Source organism: Crocuta crocuta, unplaced genomic scaffold (assembly GCF_008692635.1).
Source record: "Crocuta crocuta isolate KB4526 unplaced genomic scaffold, BGI_CrCroc_1.0 scaffold129, whole genome shotgun sequence".
Lineage (NCBI taxonomy): Eukaryota > Metazoa > Chordata > Mammalia > Carnivora > Hyaenidae > Crocuta > Crocuta crocuta.
Window position 1 is genome coordinate 12,281,363 of NW_027551571.1, and position 18,474 is coordinate 12,299,836.

Sequence of the window (18,474 nt, forward strand, 5' to 3'; positions counted from 1 at the left end):
TAAAGACATTTTAGCTGGAAGATGCTAATTATCAATGAGGAGAAAGTGACACTTGAAGAGTTCATTTTCCATCCTGGTCCTTGGTGTCTCCTTTGAACTCCCCCCACCCGTCCCTCTTTCCCACTTTATCACTTCTCCCCCACCATCATAAAAGAGAGCTTGCCCTGGCTGGCGGCAAGACTCTCTTTCTCACTTGCCAGGGAGCCGTTCTCTCTGCAGCTGTCTCCCAGGCATGGACAACCTGCGTGAGACCTTCCTTGGCCTCGAAGAGGGCCTGGGCCCCTCCGACAGCCCTGGCCTGCTGGCATCCTGGGACTGGAACGACAGGGCAGGGCCCTTTGAGTTGAACGAGTCCTCCCCCACGCAGAGCCTGTCTCCGGCTCCGTCGCTGGAGTCCTACGCTTCTTCCCCCCGTCCAGCCGCGCCTGGGCTGCCCTGCGGGCACGGAGGAGCCGACGACGGGGGCAGCGGTGGCCGAGGAACCGGTGGCCTGGTGGAGGTGGACTACAACATGTTAGCCTTCCAGCCCGCCTATCTACAGGGCGCTGGCGGCCCCAAGACCCAGAAGGGCGCCAAGGTCAGGATGTCGGTGCAGCGGAGACGGAAGGCCAGCGAGAGGGAGAAGCTCCGCATGAGGACCTTGGCCGATGCGCTGCACACCCTCCGGAATTACTTGCCGCCTGTGTACAGCCAGCGGGGCCAGCCGCTCACCAAGATCCAGACGCTGAAGTACACCATCAAGTACATCGGAGAGCTCACGGACCTCCTCAACAGCGGGAGAGAGCCTCGGCCCCAGAGCACTTGAGCTCCGCCCCAGGGACCGCGACCCATCCGGGCCCCTGGGAGGGGACAGGAGAGCCTTCGGGACCTGGACTAGCTCACGGAGCCACGGCACAGAGTTGGGTTTTTTTTTTTTCTTTTTAATATAGTAAGCGTGGTGACTTCGTTGTCTGGAAAGTTCTAAGGGAATTCCCATTGGACTTCTTGGAACCACCAGAACACTTAACAGCCAGACAAGCAGGCATTTTCCGCCACGGTGTCTCAGGCACCCAGCCCCTTGCGAAGAGACAGATTGCTTTGCCCTTCTCTGCCCGTCCAAGGTATTTTAGAGGACCGATGACTTTAAATGCATTTTGTCAATAACGTAAAATTGTCACCATTAATCTTCTCTCATTATTTTGGTGGTGGGAGCTTGCTTTCTGTTGCAGACTAAACCCAGATGTTGTATAGCATCCAGTGTGACACCTGGATTCTTATTTAGAATGATGTGTATCAAGTAAAGGGCTGTAGCATTCCTGTTTTTATTTTGTCTGTGTGCTTGCGTGGGTACTTGTGTCTGTTTGACTAAAATCATGCCTTTTCTTTTGCAGGAACCCAAATCACGTAAATGCAGAAGGAGTTAGCATCATGGTAAATAGCACAGGCAGACAGACCTCATTAAGAGACAGTGAAGTACAGACCAGCACTTCCTCTGTTAATGCAGGGGACAGGGGGCTGCATGCACTGGATGCCAGGGAGTGAGTGGGTAGGAAGGAAGAGGAAGGTGGGGGGTACTCAGCCCATGGGGTGGGCTTGAAGCAGGGCCTGGGGGGTTAGGCACTGCCTGGGCCAGGCCTGCTATGAAACTAAGGTCATTGAATCCCTTCACTGAGTCCTTTCTCAAATGTAGAGATTGGTTCAAAAAGAATAAGACACTATTTTAATTCTATAGATGAGTCAGAGTTGGGATTAGAATTCAACTCTGTCTCGGGCCCCTCCAGAGGTATTTGTTCTTCCTCCACACATCCCTCTTCTCCAAATCAGCCCTCAGCTCTTGTGCACCTAAACAAAACACCCCCCACGCATACACACACACTTCACGGGGCCTTGTCTGGGGGCGGTGAAAGGCACCCTCGGTTTGGCTAATAGGAGTGGCCCAAGCAGCCAAAAGGGGGCTTTGAGTTAAGGATGTTCTCAAAACCTTTAAACTAAGAAGGCTTTTTTTTTTAAGACTAAATTTTTCTCCAAATGGTTATTAACCATTTATATATTTTTTCCCCCAATGAATAGTCTGTTAATGTCTCCTGTCATTTCTTTTCCTATTGTTGATTTTTCCTTTTCTTTTTTTTGATTTTTCTTTCTTTTAAATGACATATTAACAAAAGCAGTATATGTGTTCACAGTTTAATGTATAACTTTTCCACATTTTCCTTTTGTCAGTACAAACATTTACAAATAAATAGAGGCATGCATACACTTAAAAATACCTTGAGTTCTGCAAACTGCTTTTTTTTTTTTTACTTAGCAATACATAATGAAAGTCCTTCTCATTTAACACAGATAAATCTGTGATGTAAGTCTCATTATTACCTTGATTGTATAGATGAGGAGATGGAAACACAGACTTGCTCTGAGTTACACATGTGAAGAGTATAGTGGAGATCAGAGGGCCAATGTGCCAGAGCACAGGTGTTGCATAATTTGTTTAAAGAGTCACCTTTTGAGTAATATTTGGGCTGGCTCACTTTTTTATTCCCCCAAAATGCTATAACAATCATCACAGACAATTATATTTATACATGGTAATTTTTAGTAGCCTGGAAATTTCCCAGCAGTGGGATTCCTGGATCAGAATATGTGCACATTTTAAATTTAAACAAATGCTATCAGATGACTTCTGTAAAAGTTTGTAGGAATTTATGGTCCCCCAAACCTTCTGCAACTGAATGAGCTGTCCCATTTTGTCACTGGATATTGCCACTCTTCTGAATACTTAGTGGATTAAAAAAATGACTAGGTCACTGTTGTGTTAATTTGTATTTCTCTATCTACTGTTTGAGATGGCGCATCATTTTTTTACTTTATGTGACTTTTGTTCACTTTGCTTCCTCTAATGTATTCTTCGCTATTTTTCTATTGGGTTACTTGTCTTCTCATTAATTTGGGAGAGTTATTTGTACATTATACATATTGAGAATATTTCCTCTCGATCTACCATTTTGTCATAGTCCTTGTTTATGGTATCCTATATTTAAGCTTTTGAATATGGTGTCTCTTTGCTCTACAAAGTTTTTCACTTTTATATGGTCAAATCTCTCCCTTTTTTATGGCTTTTTTTGCTTAATTTTTCTCAGCTCCAAGGCTATCCAAATGTTGTTTTTTTCCAATATTTTCAGTTATTTACACATGTGTCTTTAATATACCTGCATTTTATTTTTGTCTATAGTGCAAAGAAGGGATATAACTGTATTTCTGGTTAGTGATTTTATAACCAAAGAATAAGTATATCTTGTCATCAGGGATGATGGGTTGTGGGACAGTTGCTAAAATATCATTCTATATCTACACACCTTCGTTGGCTTCTCATATATTTGTTGCTGGTACTTTATAAAATGAAAGTGTTGGACAGTATCAAGATTTTCTTCAAGGGACTCTGCTCTGTACATTTGTAGTTAGTCATGTGACAGTATATGTTTGTGCACGTGTGTGTGTGTGTGTGTGTGTGTGTGTGTGTGGTTTAATGTGTTGGGGAAGGAGGATTAGGGAAGAGAGCAATATGGGGAAGGGGCTGTCTAGCCTTTGATCGGGTTTTAGATCAATTGTTATTTTCCTTGCTGTTTTTAAAAGAGTGGGACCCAAATGTTCTTGGCTTTTGAGTTTTTCAAGATCGAGCATTAAGAGTGGTTTATAAATCGCTTGGGTAATTTTGGTTGCCCTGGGGACCAGATACTGTGGATGAGTTAAGAATTGCTTGTCTTCACTGTCCAAAACCCTGGAAAGCCACAGACTCACCTACTAGCTGGGTCTGCCCTCAGGACTCCCAAGGTGCCCATGGGAGGCAAGGCTTGTGGAAGAAGAGGAGGTGACAGCTCTGTGGGAGGGGGCTTCTGGCTCAGGGCCTTGTGTTGCAGACGCGGTTGAGCTCAGCATAGCTGCAATGGTCCCCCGACAGGCTCCACAGCCCAGGCCCCATCCAGGAGAGACAGCTGTACACCCGCATTTGACTCCTGCAGCAACTCCCCACGAAGATGCCTCCCGTGTGGGGAAGACAGCTGGATCGGGTCCCTGATCCCTCTGGGGAGCATTTATGAGCAGTTGGCCGGGCAAAGCACACAAATAGGAGTAGGTTATTTCTGGTGCTTGCATAGGGAACCACAATTGTGTGTGTCTATTATGTTGTCGTCAGATTTTCATATTTATTACTTCACGTGATCCTCCTGACAACCCCAGGAGGGGGCATTACTGGTCCCATGTTGAGGAAGAGGAAACTAAGATTTGGGCCAGCTCAATGGTGCAAAGCCCCCTGATTAGCTGGTGGCACATGGTGGACTGCTTTGCCGGAGGGGTCAGCCCTAACTCCAAAGCTTGGGTCCTCCCTTCCAGCTCACTCTGGGATGCCGTGGGCTGGGCAGTGGAGAGCTTTCTCGGTTAATACTCACTCCCAGGCTTCTCCACCACTTTTCTCTGCTTCCCCATCTCTGGTACCCTCATTTTTTTCACCATCTGAAGCATTTCTGACAAGGCTGTCATTTGTCTTGTCCTTTAAGTTATTTCCCTTTGAACTTCTGACTCTGCCCCAAACGTTTCCTCAAAACTTCTTTCCACTTCCTTGCTGGCACCTAGGATTAACCACAGAGGAAACCTGACTTCTGCTCATTTGTGTTCAATAAAGTGTTCCACAATTCACACTGGGCTGAGGATTCTTTGTTCTTTTTGTTGTTTCTGCCACGAGCTAATCAGCAGAGAGTCCCGAGCAGGGGTAAGGGAGACCCTTCGCAAACTGACAAGTAGATGGAATTACCTTAACTTTAGAATATTAAAAAACAAACAAACAAAAAACAACAGCAAGTGAGTTTTGGTGTCGCTGCCTTTGAGGGCCTGTGGGAGTAGCTTCTTATGTTCCTACTCTGAGGTCACATCTGATTCCTGCACACGATCCAGGCTGCAGGATAGGCTGGGCCTTGACCTCAGACTGGCTTGAGGGCATTTAGAGTCTGGTGGTCTCCTCCTGCCCATGTCTGAGAAGCTGAGGGGCCACTACCTCAACAAGGAGGTATTGAAGCCAAAGCAGGTCCTCTTAGAGAAACTGGAAGGAGTTGATATTTTCGTTCCAGAAAGGCCCTTAAACTGTGAGCAGGGAGAAAGCAAAAACCTTTCTGAGGAAGTGGGGGGAAAAGGCAATTCTTTGCTTGTCTCTTGGGTTTGGAAACTATTGACCCTCCTGCCTGTAGCAGAGTCTCCCACCAAGTTCATCTGCACATGAACTCTGTTGACTTCTGTTTTTCTTCATTAAGTGAAGAGGGCAGAGGGGCAGGTCTGGGGCCACAGGGCGGAAAGCACCACCACGGGCTAGTCCCAGCAGAGCCAGCCACACTTGTGGGTTCAGCCTAAGGTGTCAGGCTCAGGGCCAAGGTCTCTACATACTTTTTTCCTTTAACTTTGACAGCTAACAATAGCGGATGGCTATTATTAGCCCAGTTTGCAAATAAAGAAACAGGATCAGAGTGGTCAAGTCACCTTGCCCAGGGTCACAGAACTGGTGCAGAGCCCAGAGGCCCACCGGATCTGCTTGACTCATTCGTTTGGCAATTCGAGGCTCCATGTGGCGGCAATATGCACATGCATGCTAAGACGGTGTTTCCCACTAGCCGAGGCTCTTGTTCGAAGAAGTTTGCCTTTGCAGGGTCCACACAATGAATCAGGACTTAAATAGATCAGGGCACATTCTAAGTTGTGATACCCTTTCTCTTCTCCTACACGATGTGGAGCATGATCATTCTCTCTCTCTTATAAGATAGAATTGCTTGAGGGTTTTTTTATGTTTATTTATACTTAAGAGAGAGAGAGAGACAGAGAGAGAGAGATAGATTGGGGGAGGGACGGAGTGGGGGGTGGGCAGAGGATCGGAAGCAGGCTCTATGCTGACAGCAGAGAGTCCGATGCAGGGCTCAAACCAACCTACCACTAGATCATGACCTATGCTGAAGTCCAACGCTTAACCGACTGAGCCACCCAGGCGCCCCTGTGTGGGAGTTTTGTAACGACTTTGGGGGCATGTGTACGCCTCGAGAGGTATCATAAACTCAATTTCAAGAAATACCTGTTCTTAGGGACTACAGCTTACGGCACTCTTTTCCTTCGGTTTCTTTTATGCACAAAATGACAAAACTGAAAATGGCGATCATAATAATGGCCACCACCACAAGTCATAGTTACTGTGTGCTTATTCCAGGTAAGACACTCTTCTAAGTACCTTGCAAGAAACAGCTATTTTAATCCCCTACGAGGTAAGAGACAGCTACTTGAACAACCCTATAAAATAAGGACTAAAATTATCCCCATTTTGTAGATGGGGCCACTGAGGCACAGAGAGGCGAAAACTTACCAAAGATCGTGCAAGTTCGCAGCAGCAGATCCAGGATTTGATCCCTGGCAGTCAGGCTGCACACCAGACCCTTCCTACGACTCCAGGTGTGACTTCACATTGCTTCCGTGATTACAAAGCATTTTTCTTACACTATCCTGTTTCATTCTTATCGATACTTCAGTATATACAAAGTTGAATAGGGACTGTCATGTCCATTTTACAGATGAGAAGGTTAAGGCTCATGATGACGAAATATCACAACTGTTAATAAATGGCAAAGCCAGCATCAGAATCTTAGTCTGGCTCTTTCTGGCTAAACTCTTCTGTCTCCTGAGGATATCTAGTTGTGCCCTGAAGCCTGCCCACAAAGGCATCTTTGTAAAGACAGGTACATTTCTTCAAGGCGGGTTTTGCACGGAACTTTTTCGAATTTTTGAATCTAATCAGCGTGTACTCAGAAAACAGTCAACATCCGCAGGTAGGGTGGGGTGATGAAATCCTAAACGCTTGAACAGAATCTTATTCCCCTTCATAATTCAAGATTTTGCATGCCAGAACATTCCCCTGCCTCACGATTTTTACCGCACCTCTAATTACTTCTAGCAGAGAAAGGAGACAAAGTTTAAGTAACTTCAGTTTGAGGACGCTAACAAACATCATGTGAAAAAGCACGGAGGTCTATGCAAGCGGCAGGATTTGGGGGAGCCACCGTGGGCTGGTTTGGTGGAAGCACGGGGTCAGCGTGGAGGCGCAGGGAGAGCCAGATGCTGAGGGTTTGAACATCCTCCACGCTGCCGGGGAGAGAGGCCAACTCCCAGCCCGAGGGCGGCCCCTCTCACTCAGGGCTAACTCTGGTGGCCATCTCCCCTGGGCCCAGTCAAACACCGGCCGTGGAACCTGACACACGTGGAATGAAGAACGGGCACGTCCCACGTGGCCCAGTCCCTAAGTGCTCAAGTGCTTCCCGTCTTACTGCTCACCGTCCTGCTTTTCGTACCCGTGAAGGAGAAATCCAGTGCTCGCTGATCACGCTTCTTCCTTGTCTGTTTTCTCAGCAGCTCACAGCTCCTTTACTTCAAACTTTGCAGACAATTCCTCCCCGGTTATCCCCATGTGACCCTTGTCTGTCACCTCTCTGTCTCCCCAGCACCCCCAGCCTTTGGTACCTGCCCTTCCCTCTGTTCTGCACCGCACCTGCCCAGCCCAGCAGGGGAAGCAGGGAGACTAAGCGGAAGCAGCTGGAATTTTCTTTAGTGGCAGGGTACACTCATTCGGTGGTCATCCTGTCCCACTGGTGACGTGAACTGGCTTGCAGTTAGGGTCTCTTTCATGGTCCATGTGCTACCGATTATTAACCACAGGTGTGGCTGGCTAGTACTGGGCTTGTGGCAACACACAGGTGGAGGGTGACCAAATGTAACCGCGAGTGACATTGTGTTCTTTCTTGACCTCATAACAACCTAGTGAGGGAAGAATGCAGTCTCTCTTCTGAAACATCTCAAGATGTTTCAGTGGGGCTGGGAGAGATAGGCCTGTACTTAAATAAGCATATTATTAGCAAAAAAAAAAAAGAGAGAGAGATAAAACGTTTTTATTTTTATTTTTTTTTAAATTTTTTGTTTTATTTATTTCTAGGAGAGAGAGAGAGAGACAGCGTGAGCAGGGGAGGGTCAGAGAGAGAGGGAGTCACAGACTGAAACAGGCTCCAGGCTCTGAGCTGGCAGTCAGCACAGAGCCCGACGCGGGGCTCGAACCCACGAACCGCGAGATCATGACCTAAGCGAAAGTCGGACGCTTAACCGACTAAGCCACCCAGGCGCCCCGAGATAAAATGTTTTTAAAAGGTGTCCAAAGCCAACGGGAATGAGGGAGAGAGGAGTTCTATCCGAGGGTCACCTGGCTTCGTAGGTAAGCCGACACTGAACTTGAACCTAGATGGGTAGGGCAGAGGGGCGTTTCAAGACAGGAAGTAACAAAGCAAAGGTAGAAAGGAAGAAATCAGCAAGAGACGCAGTGCCTGGGCGTGTGGGCGCAGGGAGTTTGGGAGCAGATTAGGAAGGGCCACATGTCAACCAAGGGGCTGGAGATAGAAAGTAAAGGCAAATACCTTTATTTTTTGCTTGCTCGTTCTGTGAGGGTATGTGACGATGACAAATTTATGCATCGGACAAGAATTTATGAGTTCATGGCCTGTTCCTTAGCCCGTACCTGGTACCTGGGAGAGACGCAGGACCCCTGCTCTCTGGGAGTTTATCCTCTTGAGAGTGGAAGACTGAGATTCTGTGATCGAGGAGAAAGCACGGCGGCGTGGACAGTGAATCTGCTGGCAACTCTGGGGATGGAGGCGCTCACGGGATGAGAAGCACAGACAGAGGGGTGGAAGGGGTTCCTGAATGTGAGAGCTGACGCTGGGGTGGGTGGTGGACCGCTCTGGGAAAGCCAGTGCAAAAGACATCATTCTGAAAAACTGATCTTCCGCGCGTTCTGTGGTTCTCAAATGCTGACTTCAGTACACACCTGCCCCCAAAAGATCGCTTGCCCCGTGCTTCCCACTTCCCAGCCCTTCCAGCAAGGCTGTGAAGTAGCTGCCATTATCCCCATTTTACAGATGAGAAAAAGAGGCTCCTGGAGGGAAAGCAAGTCACCTGGGGCCCATGGCTAGTAAAGGGCTGTGTGGTTACACAGCTTCCCCAGCCTGGTCAGCAGCACCACCTTCATTCAGACCAAGAACCCGAAAGTACAAACTACAGAATGATGATCGCGAGGGACGAACAACCGCTTAGGGCAGGTTCTAAACACAGATAATACCTGCGATCCACGCTACAAATGATCAGTTCCAGGAGAGGGGGAGGGGCAGATTGCTTTCTCTGTTTATAGCTGATTTAAGGAAGTACAAATGCCCCTCCACCCCCACCCCTTCGGTCTTTCAGTTTTCTTGTTTGGAAAGGGCCCATTCAAAAATCCCAGGGGGTTAAATAAGTATAAAAAGCCAAATAAGATGCTCCAGTCACTTCCCCGGGGTCCCTGGTTCCTGTGACAGAAGCCCTTTCTGTCTGTCCTAAGCCAGGGCTCTCCTACCCACCTCTCTCCGCAGCAGGTCGGCCAGGCTGGAGGTGCCAAAGGGGCCCCCCGGGGGGCCGGAGGGACCAGGAGGCGCCATTATAAAGGGCTCCACTTAAAAGGAGCAAAAGGTGTCAGAGAAATGCTAGGGCCTTGTTGTTTGTTTGTGTGTGTGGATTTTAAATACCAAGGGGGAATGACAGGCTCCCAGTGCAGGGACCCAGAAGCAGCAGAGCCGTGCATGTCTGTGGAAACAGGAACTAGAGAAAGATGCNGAGCCACCACCAGGCATCCAGTCGTTGCTTCTGGAGCCAGCTGCTCTGGGCCACCCCACAGCTCAGGCTGACTGCGAAGGGCACGGGCAGATGTTCGGGCTGCCAGGGAGGCCACTTGCTGCAGCACGAGGGGTCCATTCCGAAACCTTCGTTTCCGGGCCAGCAGGCAATCCTGCAGAACTGGGCTGCAGAGAGGCAAGAGCAGAAGGAATGGAATATTCAGGAAGGCTCCGGCGTGCCCCTCAGGGGCTGTGCTCCTGGGCTCCCAGGTGACATCCCTTTCTCCCGGGCCAGGCTTTGGGCCCACCGCCTACCAAGGCAGAGGGACAGCTTTGGGCTGAAAACTCAAGACAGCAAGAAGCCCGGGGGATTTAGTGAAGTCGCATAGCAACGTCTCCAAAGTCACAGTCATTAAGTTTTAATCTGTCACATGGAGGATGAAAGCTTATATCCCAAGTCAGGTGTGGAGATTAAATGGGAAAATGGCATTAAGTTCCATGCATAGTACTGATGGAGAAAATGCTAGTTTCTTTCCCCTCAAGCTAGGGAGCTCTGGTAAAAAATTGTCAAAAAGTTAAATCAGTAAGCTCAGTGGAGGAGAGTTATCAATACGTAATTTTCCCCCTGTGGGCACAGGTAATGGCCGCATGATGTCAGACACTGGGCTCACCGTGAATGATCCACCCTGGAGGTAGAGATCTCAGCTCAACCACTGAAAGAAGCTGTTGCCTTTATTTCATCATCTTGAGATGATAGAATCATTAAAGGTTTAATTATATAACAAAACAAAAAAATAAAAAGTTCAAACAGTATGGACAAACTGAACATGCAAAGTAAAACTAATTTTCCTCATTGCCTAGACAACGACCATACTGTTTTTTATTCTAGAGGCTGCCTTATGAGTTTAAATGCCTTATGAAAGACAAAGAAATTGGCATTTCCCGGTTCAAACACTGCATCTCCTAATTGTTCTTAGTAACTTTTTTTTTACGTTGGTAAAATTTATAACATATAAATTTTGCTAATTACAGTGAGTCATTCTGTGCTTTACTTATAGGTCAAGTGAGGAACAGCATTTACAACATTATTCAGTGTATTTTACACCGCGAATTTTTAGTCCTGGATGATGTGTTTGAAGCCTTATGGAAGCAATATATCCGTGACTCTGCCTGAGGCATAGTCTAGAGTTCGAATGTATACTCCCTGCATGGCCTGGGGGCCTCCAAGCACAGAAATGGCCATCTTCATCTGTAGAAGTGAAGGAAGGACCCCACACTGTTCTAGGCTTATCTTTGCCACAACAGGGAAGGTCTTTCTGAGAAGGAAGAAGACAAGTTGAAGTGAAAGGCCAAGCCAGGCATGCCTCAAGGTGTTCAGTTTCCTGAATAAAGAACTTCTGTTGACCTGGTTACAACTGGGAGTCCGTTGAGAGCAACCAAGAACCTCAATGCATGAATAGTCCTACATTGTACAATAGGCTAAAAAAGCCAGAGATTGAAGTGCTCCCCAAATAGCTCGTTTCTGTTACCCACAGGGCAGGCCATGGCTGTGTCCACCAACCAAACCACCCTGCACAGCTTAGAGCAGAATGATCTAACAGTTAAAAGTAATGCCTTGCATCTGCTACGAATCACAAGTAGTTAGAATCCTGACTATTTGTTTTAAAGTTTGTTTTTGCTGTATTGCTGAGTGGTTATAAAAGAAATCCATTTGCATTTTCTATGCAAAATGTATATCTCAGAATTTTATGGGAAACATATCTGCTTCTATTTGCAAATAGCATTCCACCTCTGGTCATTTAAAGGCTTTTTGACTAAATAGTATTTTAATGGCTCTTTAATGATGAAGAGACCATATTCTCAATAATCTTAAAGCTTGAGATTTCAGACTTCCCTTAACAATGCCATAATGTTTATATAATTATATTTTCCATACTCAGTCTATACATATGTTCTTTTAAGGGGTATCACAAGGTCAAGAAATAAGAATTTCGTAACAAATTCAAACTGCTTTACAATTAGTGTTCCTATCATTAAAAACAGCCTTTGTTAATTTTGTGGAGGAGGAAAAAAAAAACTGTACAAGTTTTCATTCATAATTCATACATTGTTTCTTTCGGAATTAAAAAATCTTCTTAGATTTAGAAATTCACCTACCTTTAACTGGTGGGCCTCAGGGGCTGTGAACACAGCTCACAGCATGACCCCGATGTCAGTCTTCTTCAAGGTCACAGTTGGAAAAGAACAGAGGTGGGTTTCAACTTAAGTAGTGGTGAGTCAAACACAAGTCTAAGTGCTCTCCATAATGTTTTGTGGTTTCTATAAGAAATAAAGCTCCTAGGGGTGCCTGGGTGGCTTAGTCGGTTGAGCGTCTGACTTTTGCTTAGGTCATGATCTCGCGGTTCGTGGGTTCGAGCCCCGCGTCGGGCTCTGTGCNAAGGAGAGCTGCTATGACTCACCATACCCACTGAGAATCTGGAGCAGTCGAGGCTGAACTCGTCCACTGCATGAAGTTCAGCTTACTTGTCTTTGCTGTGAAGGCTCCAGGGTCATGCGCACGAGGATCCCCACACCCCCTGGAAGCGGAAAGTCTGCATCTGCATGTGTGGGACAGGGTGAAGGGGGGCGATGGGCNCAGTTGTTTCTTATTGGTAATAGTCAACTACTTATATGCATCCATCCATCCAACAGTGAAATCAATTATGCCATGGCCAGAGGTCCAGGTCCCAGTGAGATAATACCCTACAGATGGCCAATGGGGCTGGTGAATGTCAAGAAAGGGAGAAGGTAGCAGGGATTTATGGGAAACAGGAGGTTTGAGCTGCGGTCCTTTGACAAGATGAAAACCAAGGAGAGCTGCTATGACTCACCATACCCACTGAGAATCTGGAGCAGTCGAGGCTGAACTCGTCCACTGCATAAAGTTCAGCTTACTTGTCTTTGCTGTGAAGGCTCATGCGCACGAGGCTCCCCACACCCCCTGGAAGCGGAAAGTCTGCATCTGCATGTGTGGGACAGGGTGAAGGGGGGCGATGGGCCTCTGAATACCACTCGTAGCCCCTCTATGTCCACCTGGACTCACCACCTACCTGTGGCAGCAGCTCCGTGTCTGAAAACCAAAGCTCCGGGGTGAATTAACAATACAATAAAAGCACAAATTTGACCATTAAGCCTGTACACGAATGCTTTCCCCTCTCTGCTTTGAGAAGTATTGAGAGAAGTTTACCAAACAGTCAGAGAAAGAGGGGTTGGGGCATGGGGAGGGAGACACACAGAAGCATGTGCATAGAGAGGCAGAGATGGACAGACACGCACAGAGAGATGGATACACACACACACCCACACACCCACACGGAGAGAGGTTGAGAGAGAGGATCAGAACCCTGAACCCTGAGGTCTGCGGCCTCTCTCAGACCCATGGTCAGAGCCCCGTAGGATCACTCCCCTCACAAGGTGTGGAGCCGTGTTATAGCAAGAAGCCCAGCCTTTTGGCTTTTACCTCCACAGGCACGCTCTGCTTTCTGTTTGGCCTATTAGCATGGCTGCTCTCAGGGGGCTTGCGATCACCAGGAGAGTCCATTACAGCGGCCCTTCCTTCCCAGCTCAAGACAGGATCCAGGAGCGCCGTCCTGCAAGGAGGCGCCACCATTCGCTCTTCCTTTCCTAAGGCTTCCCTTCAGCTAACAATGTTCGGTAAACACTTCATAGAGACCCCAAGTAGGGCTGCCAGATAAAATACAGGATGCTCGGTTAAATCCCAATTTCAGATAATGCTTGGAATATTGCAATATTTGGGATGTACTTACAGTAAAAAAACTATCCATTGTTTATCTGAAATTCAAATTTAACAGAGCATCCTTCATATTTATTTGCTAAACTTGGGCATCTTTACTGAAAAGGTTTTGATTTTATTGAGTAGAAAAGGAAAACTTTAGTATGAGCTAGAATACACACACACACACACACACACACACACATATACTTCCAAATAATTTTTTTCTGCTAATTTTGGTCAGGTGTGCAAACTAAATGGGTAACCAGGAAAGACTCGTGTGATGTTTGGCCAAGACTAGGTGAAATCAGCCAGGGCATGAGCAATCCTGAATACGTTTGTGCACGCCAAAGCACCTCTCTACTCACTGGAATGGGAAATTTTCCATGGCATAAATATGTCATGGATTAAAACCCTTCCATTTACCAGGGGTTGGGCTAGAGACCAGGGACATGAGGGTGAATAAAACAATTCTTGGGACATCTGGTGGCTCAATTGGTTCAGCGTCTGACTTCAGCTCAGGTCATGATCTCTCAGTCTGTGAGTTCAAGCCCCACATTGAGCTCTGTGCTGACAGCTCAGAGCCTGGAGCCTGGAGCCTGCTTTGGATTCTGTGTCTGCCTTTCTCTCTCTGTGCCCTTCCCCACTTGTGCTCTGTTTCTCTGCCTGTCTCTCTCAAAAATAAATAAACATTAAAAAATTTTAAAACAATTTTTTGCTCATGGCTCACCCACTGGTAACTTAGCCCATAGGCTATTGGTGTGCATCCTCAGGAATTCCCTGGGTGAGATCTGAAGCTGGCCTCATACACAGAGGGCAAGGATAAACCAAAGAAGGAGGTGGACCATTCCAGACTGATAGGTGGTAGTTTTACTACACAAGAGACCTGACCAGGTTGCTCCTGGGCACCACAAGATGAAGGGAATTCCACACCCATCCTCCAGGATCTTATAGAGAGGCCTAAACTGGGCTCAGGCACATATCCTGTCCAGAAACTCTCAGCCACACATTTTTTTCCCCTCAAGTCTGCATCCTTAAAACCAGCTCCTAGTGTGGGAACGGTGAGCCGCACATACATCCCAAGGACAGGGGGAGAAGCTGAGGAGCCTCCGGTTGTCCAGGTCAAGGTCAACCAGCAGTCACATCCTCTCGATGACCTCCTTCAAAACAGACCTGGCTTGTGGGACACATCAGGAAACATGCGCTCACCAGAGCTCTTTGTGAGCTTATATACACTCAGCTGCTCAGCTGGGTTGGGCATCCAGTGCTGGGAGAAGGCTCGGTGAGCAGTTCATGGCTGTCCTTTCCTTTTTTTCTTTTTTTAAAGGTTATTTTTGAGAGAGAGAGAGAGAGAGCGAGAGACAGAGCGCACATGCATGAGCAGGAGAGGTACAGAGAGAGGGAAACAGGGGGAAACAGGGGGAAACAAGGGCTCAAACTCAAGAACCATGAAATCCTGACCTGAGCTGAAGCAGAAGTCAGATGCTCAACTGGCTGAGCCACCCAGGCGCCCCTTTATGGTCCCTTTCTAATAGCCCTATGGATGATGAGGGGGCAGCTGTCCCCAGTCAATGTGTTACCGGGTCTGGTTTTTAACTTGCTGCCAGTGATGGGCCAGACAAGAAGTTTAGCCCTTTACCTCCTGTTTCACTTTTAAGGCCCTCTCGTAGGATCCACAATTAGCTGCGGAGCTGCCTCTGGCCCTGACCTGCTGAGCACTTTGGTCGAGTCCCCTCACCTTGCTGACACTCTCATGTCCTGGTAGGTGCCTGGAGGTAGCCAGGCTGGATGGTCTCCGAAGCCCAGTTAGTGCCGCACCGTGTGATTCCTCAGTAAAGGCCACTTTCTCCCGGGAGGTCCCTGGTGGCTGAACTACAACTTTGGGCCCAGGCTTGGGAGGGTCTGGCTGCCATAGAATAGGGCTTGAGGACTCTGGGGCACACAGGGATTTCTTCACCCAGTTTGGGACTCCTGGCTCTCACGGCTGCTGGCACAGGTGCTTCACTGTGAGTGAGGGAGAATTCCCAGAGTTCGGAAAGTCCCTGAGCCAACAGAGGAGCAGTTTTAGGGAAGACGAGAAAGCGGGCCCAGGAGTGACTCCCAGAAGGCAATGCCAGTGCGCAGCGGGGACTGTGGGGACCTGAAGTCATTAGGCTTGAATGTGCAAAACTGACGAACAAGAGCAACGACAGCTTTGGAAGCTGTCCCAGCTGATGCTATTCTAAGACCCCCAGCAGGGACAGCCTGAAGCTCTAGTTTGGCGGGTCTAGCATCTCAGAGGTAACAGGGCTTTGGGGTCATAAAAAGGTGTGCTTGATTCCTGGTCTCAATATCTACCAGCTGTGTGACCTTAGGAACATTAACTCTTTTCTTTAAAAAATTAAAAAAAAAATTTTTTTTCATGTTCATTCAGTTTTTGAGAGAGAGAAAGCATGCATGAGTGGGGGAGGGGCAGAGAGTGAGGGAGACACAGACTTTGAAGCAGGCTCCAGGCTCCCAGGTGTCAGCACAGAGCCCTATGCGGGGCTTGAACTCACAAACTGTGAGATCATGACCTGAGCCGAAGTCAGACGCTTAACCTACTGAGTCACCCAGGCGCCCCAGTATTTAAACTCTTCTGAACTAAGGTTCTTTATCTGTAAAGTAGGGCTTTCCTGTGTCACAAGATTCTGTAAAAGCACCTGACAAATTATGGACACACATTCAGGAGGACATGTAAGAAATTTTTTTCTCTTTCCATCCCTAACTCCTACCTGGAAGAATAAAGATTCCCTAAGTGTGTGTGTGTGTGTGTGTGTGTGTGTGTGTGTGTGTGTGTAAGAGAGACAGACAGTGGGAGAATTACTAAGTGAAATATCCATGATTATTTCCAGTAGTTCAGCAATTACTTCACAGTTTTGTACAATACTTTTTTTACATTAAAAAATGCCCAAGAATAGCAGCACTAAATTGTCTTGGAAGTTAAGTGACAAAAGAGACATATAGATCCGCATGCTTTTTGTGCTAATGGAAAGCCTACTGTAAGTAAATACAACAGAATGCTAATGTGATGATTTCTCTGAGCAGGGTTCTGAGTCCTTAAAATTTTCAGTCCGCAATCTTGTGCCCATGCAATGGCAGACTCAGGCCACAGGGCGGCGCCAGGGGCTCTCTAATGGGTTTCAGGAGGCGCTGCAGAACCGCAAGTGAAGATGAGAGAGGCATGGGCCATGTGCAGTCCTAGTCTTTGGAAGGACCCCACTGAAATAAAAGATGCCCTAAGCTCCCCGTTACGTATTAGCTGGCCCCGTTTAGGGAAGGCGACATTCTTGAATGAGCGTGGGATTGAGAAAGGCAGTCTCAGGTCTGAGGGTATATGGCTCAGAGTCGGGAGACCAGGTCTCCCCTCTGCTTTACTGGGTTGAGTGGCTTCTTCTTCGGTCCCTATGGATCTCTGGGAACCAGAGCGGAAAGGTCAAGTCCCATAGCAGAGGTGCGTGTCCAGCACAAGCTCGGAAGCGGGCAGCTCCAGGCGGTTCAGGTAGGACATTAGGCAAAGGCGAGACTGGGCACCTGCTGAATGGAGATCTTGCAGCCCTGTCCTGAGCCATCCTGAGCAAGCAGGAAGGCCACCCAGGAAGAGACGGCAGAGAGGTATGGCCACACTTTGGTGTGGCTTGAAGGATGAGTTTTCCACAGTCTCCTGGATACCGCGGAGGGCCCTGAGGCACACAGGTTTGCCCTCTGTGACAGCCATCTATGGGAAGGGGCCTCAACTGCAAAACGAAGTGGCTGGAAATGGGGAAGGAAGAGGCGGCAATCTGGGTTGGAACATCTCAGGTGAGTGGCATGTGTGGAAGTACCCTGTCAGGTCCCCTGAGGTGTGCACACTCCTCATCTGCACCCACATCAGACACTTGTCACACAAGAGTACTGCTGGCCAGGTTGTGGGGGCCAGAGGAGCCGTGACCACTAACAGAGGACTACAGCAGTAGCCAGGTCATTAAAAACAAAGAAAAGACCCCAAGTCATACCCCTACACACACACACACACACACACACACACACACACANGAAGCGGAAAGTCTGCATCTGCATGTGTGGGACAGGGTGAAGGGGGGCGATGGGCCTCTGAATACCACTCGTAGCCCCTCTATGGCCACCTGGACTCACCACCTACCTGTGGCAGCAGCTCCGTGTCTGAAAACCAAAGCTCCGGGGTGAATTAACAATACAATAAAAGCACAAATTTGACCATTAAGCCTGTACACGAATGCTTTCCCCTCTCTGCTTTGAGAAGTATTGAGAGAAGTTTACCAAACAGTCAGAGAAAGAGGGGTTGGGGCATGGGGAGGGAGACACACAGAAGCATGTGCATAGAGAGGCAGAGATGGACAGACACGCACAGAGAGATGGATACACACACACACCCACACGGAGAGAGGTTGAGAGAGAGGATCAGAACCCTGAACCCTGAGGTCTGCGGCCTCTCTCAGACCCATGGTCAGAGCCCCGTAGGATCACTCCCCTCACAAGGTGTGGAGCCGTGTTATAGCAAGAAGCCCAGCCTTTTGGCTTTTACCTCCACAGGCACGCTCTGCTTTCTGTNCAGATTTCATAGACTCTCGTTCTTTTCTTTTATTAAGGCTGGTGCAGCCCAGTTTATGACGCCAGCCTCATCTGAGATTCAGAGCTCTTCTCCTCAGCCACTTGAGGCCACTGTCATGCTCAACGGCCCTGGAGGGAGGAGTGAGTATGCTCTCCTTTACCTCCTCCTCATCTTCCTCTTCTTCTCCATCTCCTTCTGCTTCCCGGCCTCTTCTGGTCTTCAGTCCAGCAGAAAGTTGGGGCAGGAAGGCAGAAAGGGGGCGGTGGTGTGCTGGTAAATATTTAAGGAGCAGCTCTCCAGAAATGATTCCCTGATTTGTAGCATGTGCCTATTTCTGTGGGGTGAGTGTCCCGTTATGGCTACTTGCAAGCTGCCAACATGGTGTTGCTTGATGTGGCATTGGGAAGAAGTGTGCACACTCCCCGAGTGTGAGG

At 48.0% G+C, this 18,474-nt stretch overlaps 1 protein-coding gene across 1 annotated transcript; it reads left to right on the forward strand.

Annotated features, from left to right (window-relative positions):
* Positions 1-232: 232 nt before the first annotated feature.
* On the forward strand, positions 233-805 carry MSGN1 (mesogenin 1). Its single transcript, XM_077751053.1, has one exon. The coding sequence runs from the start codon at positions 233-235 to the stop codon at positions 803-805; it is 573 nt and encodes a 190-aa protein (XP_077607179.1).
* Positions 806-18,474: the final 17,669 nt, after the last annotated feature.

Coding starts and splice junctions, on each gene's coding strand:
- MSGN1 (XM_077751053.1), top strand. CDS start 233: ATGGACAACCTGCGTGAGACCTTCCTTGGCCTCGAAGAGGGCCTGGGC.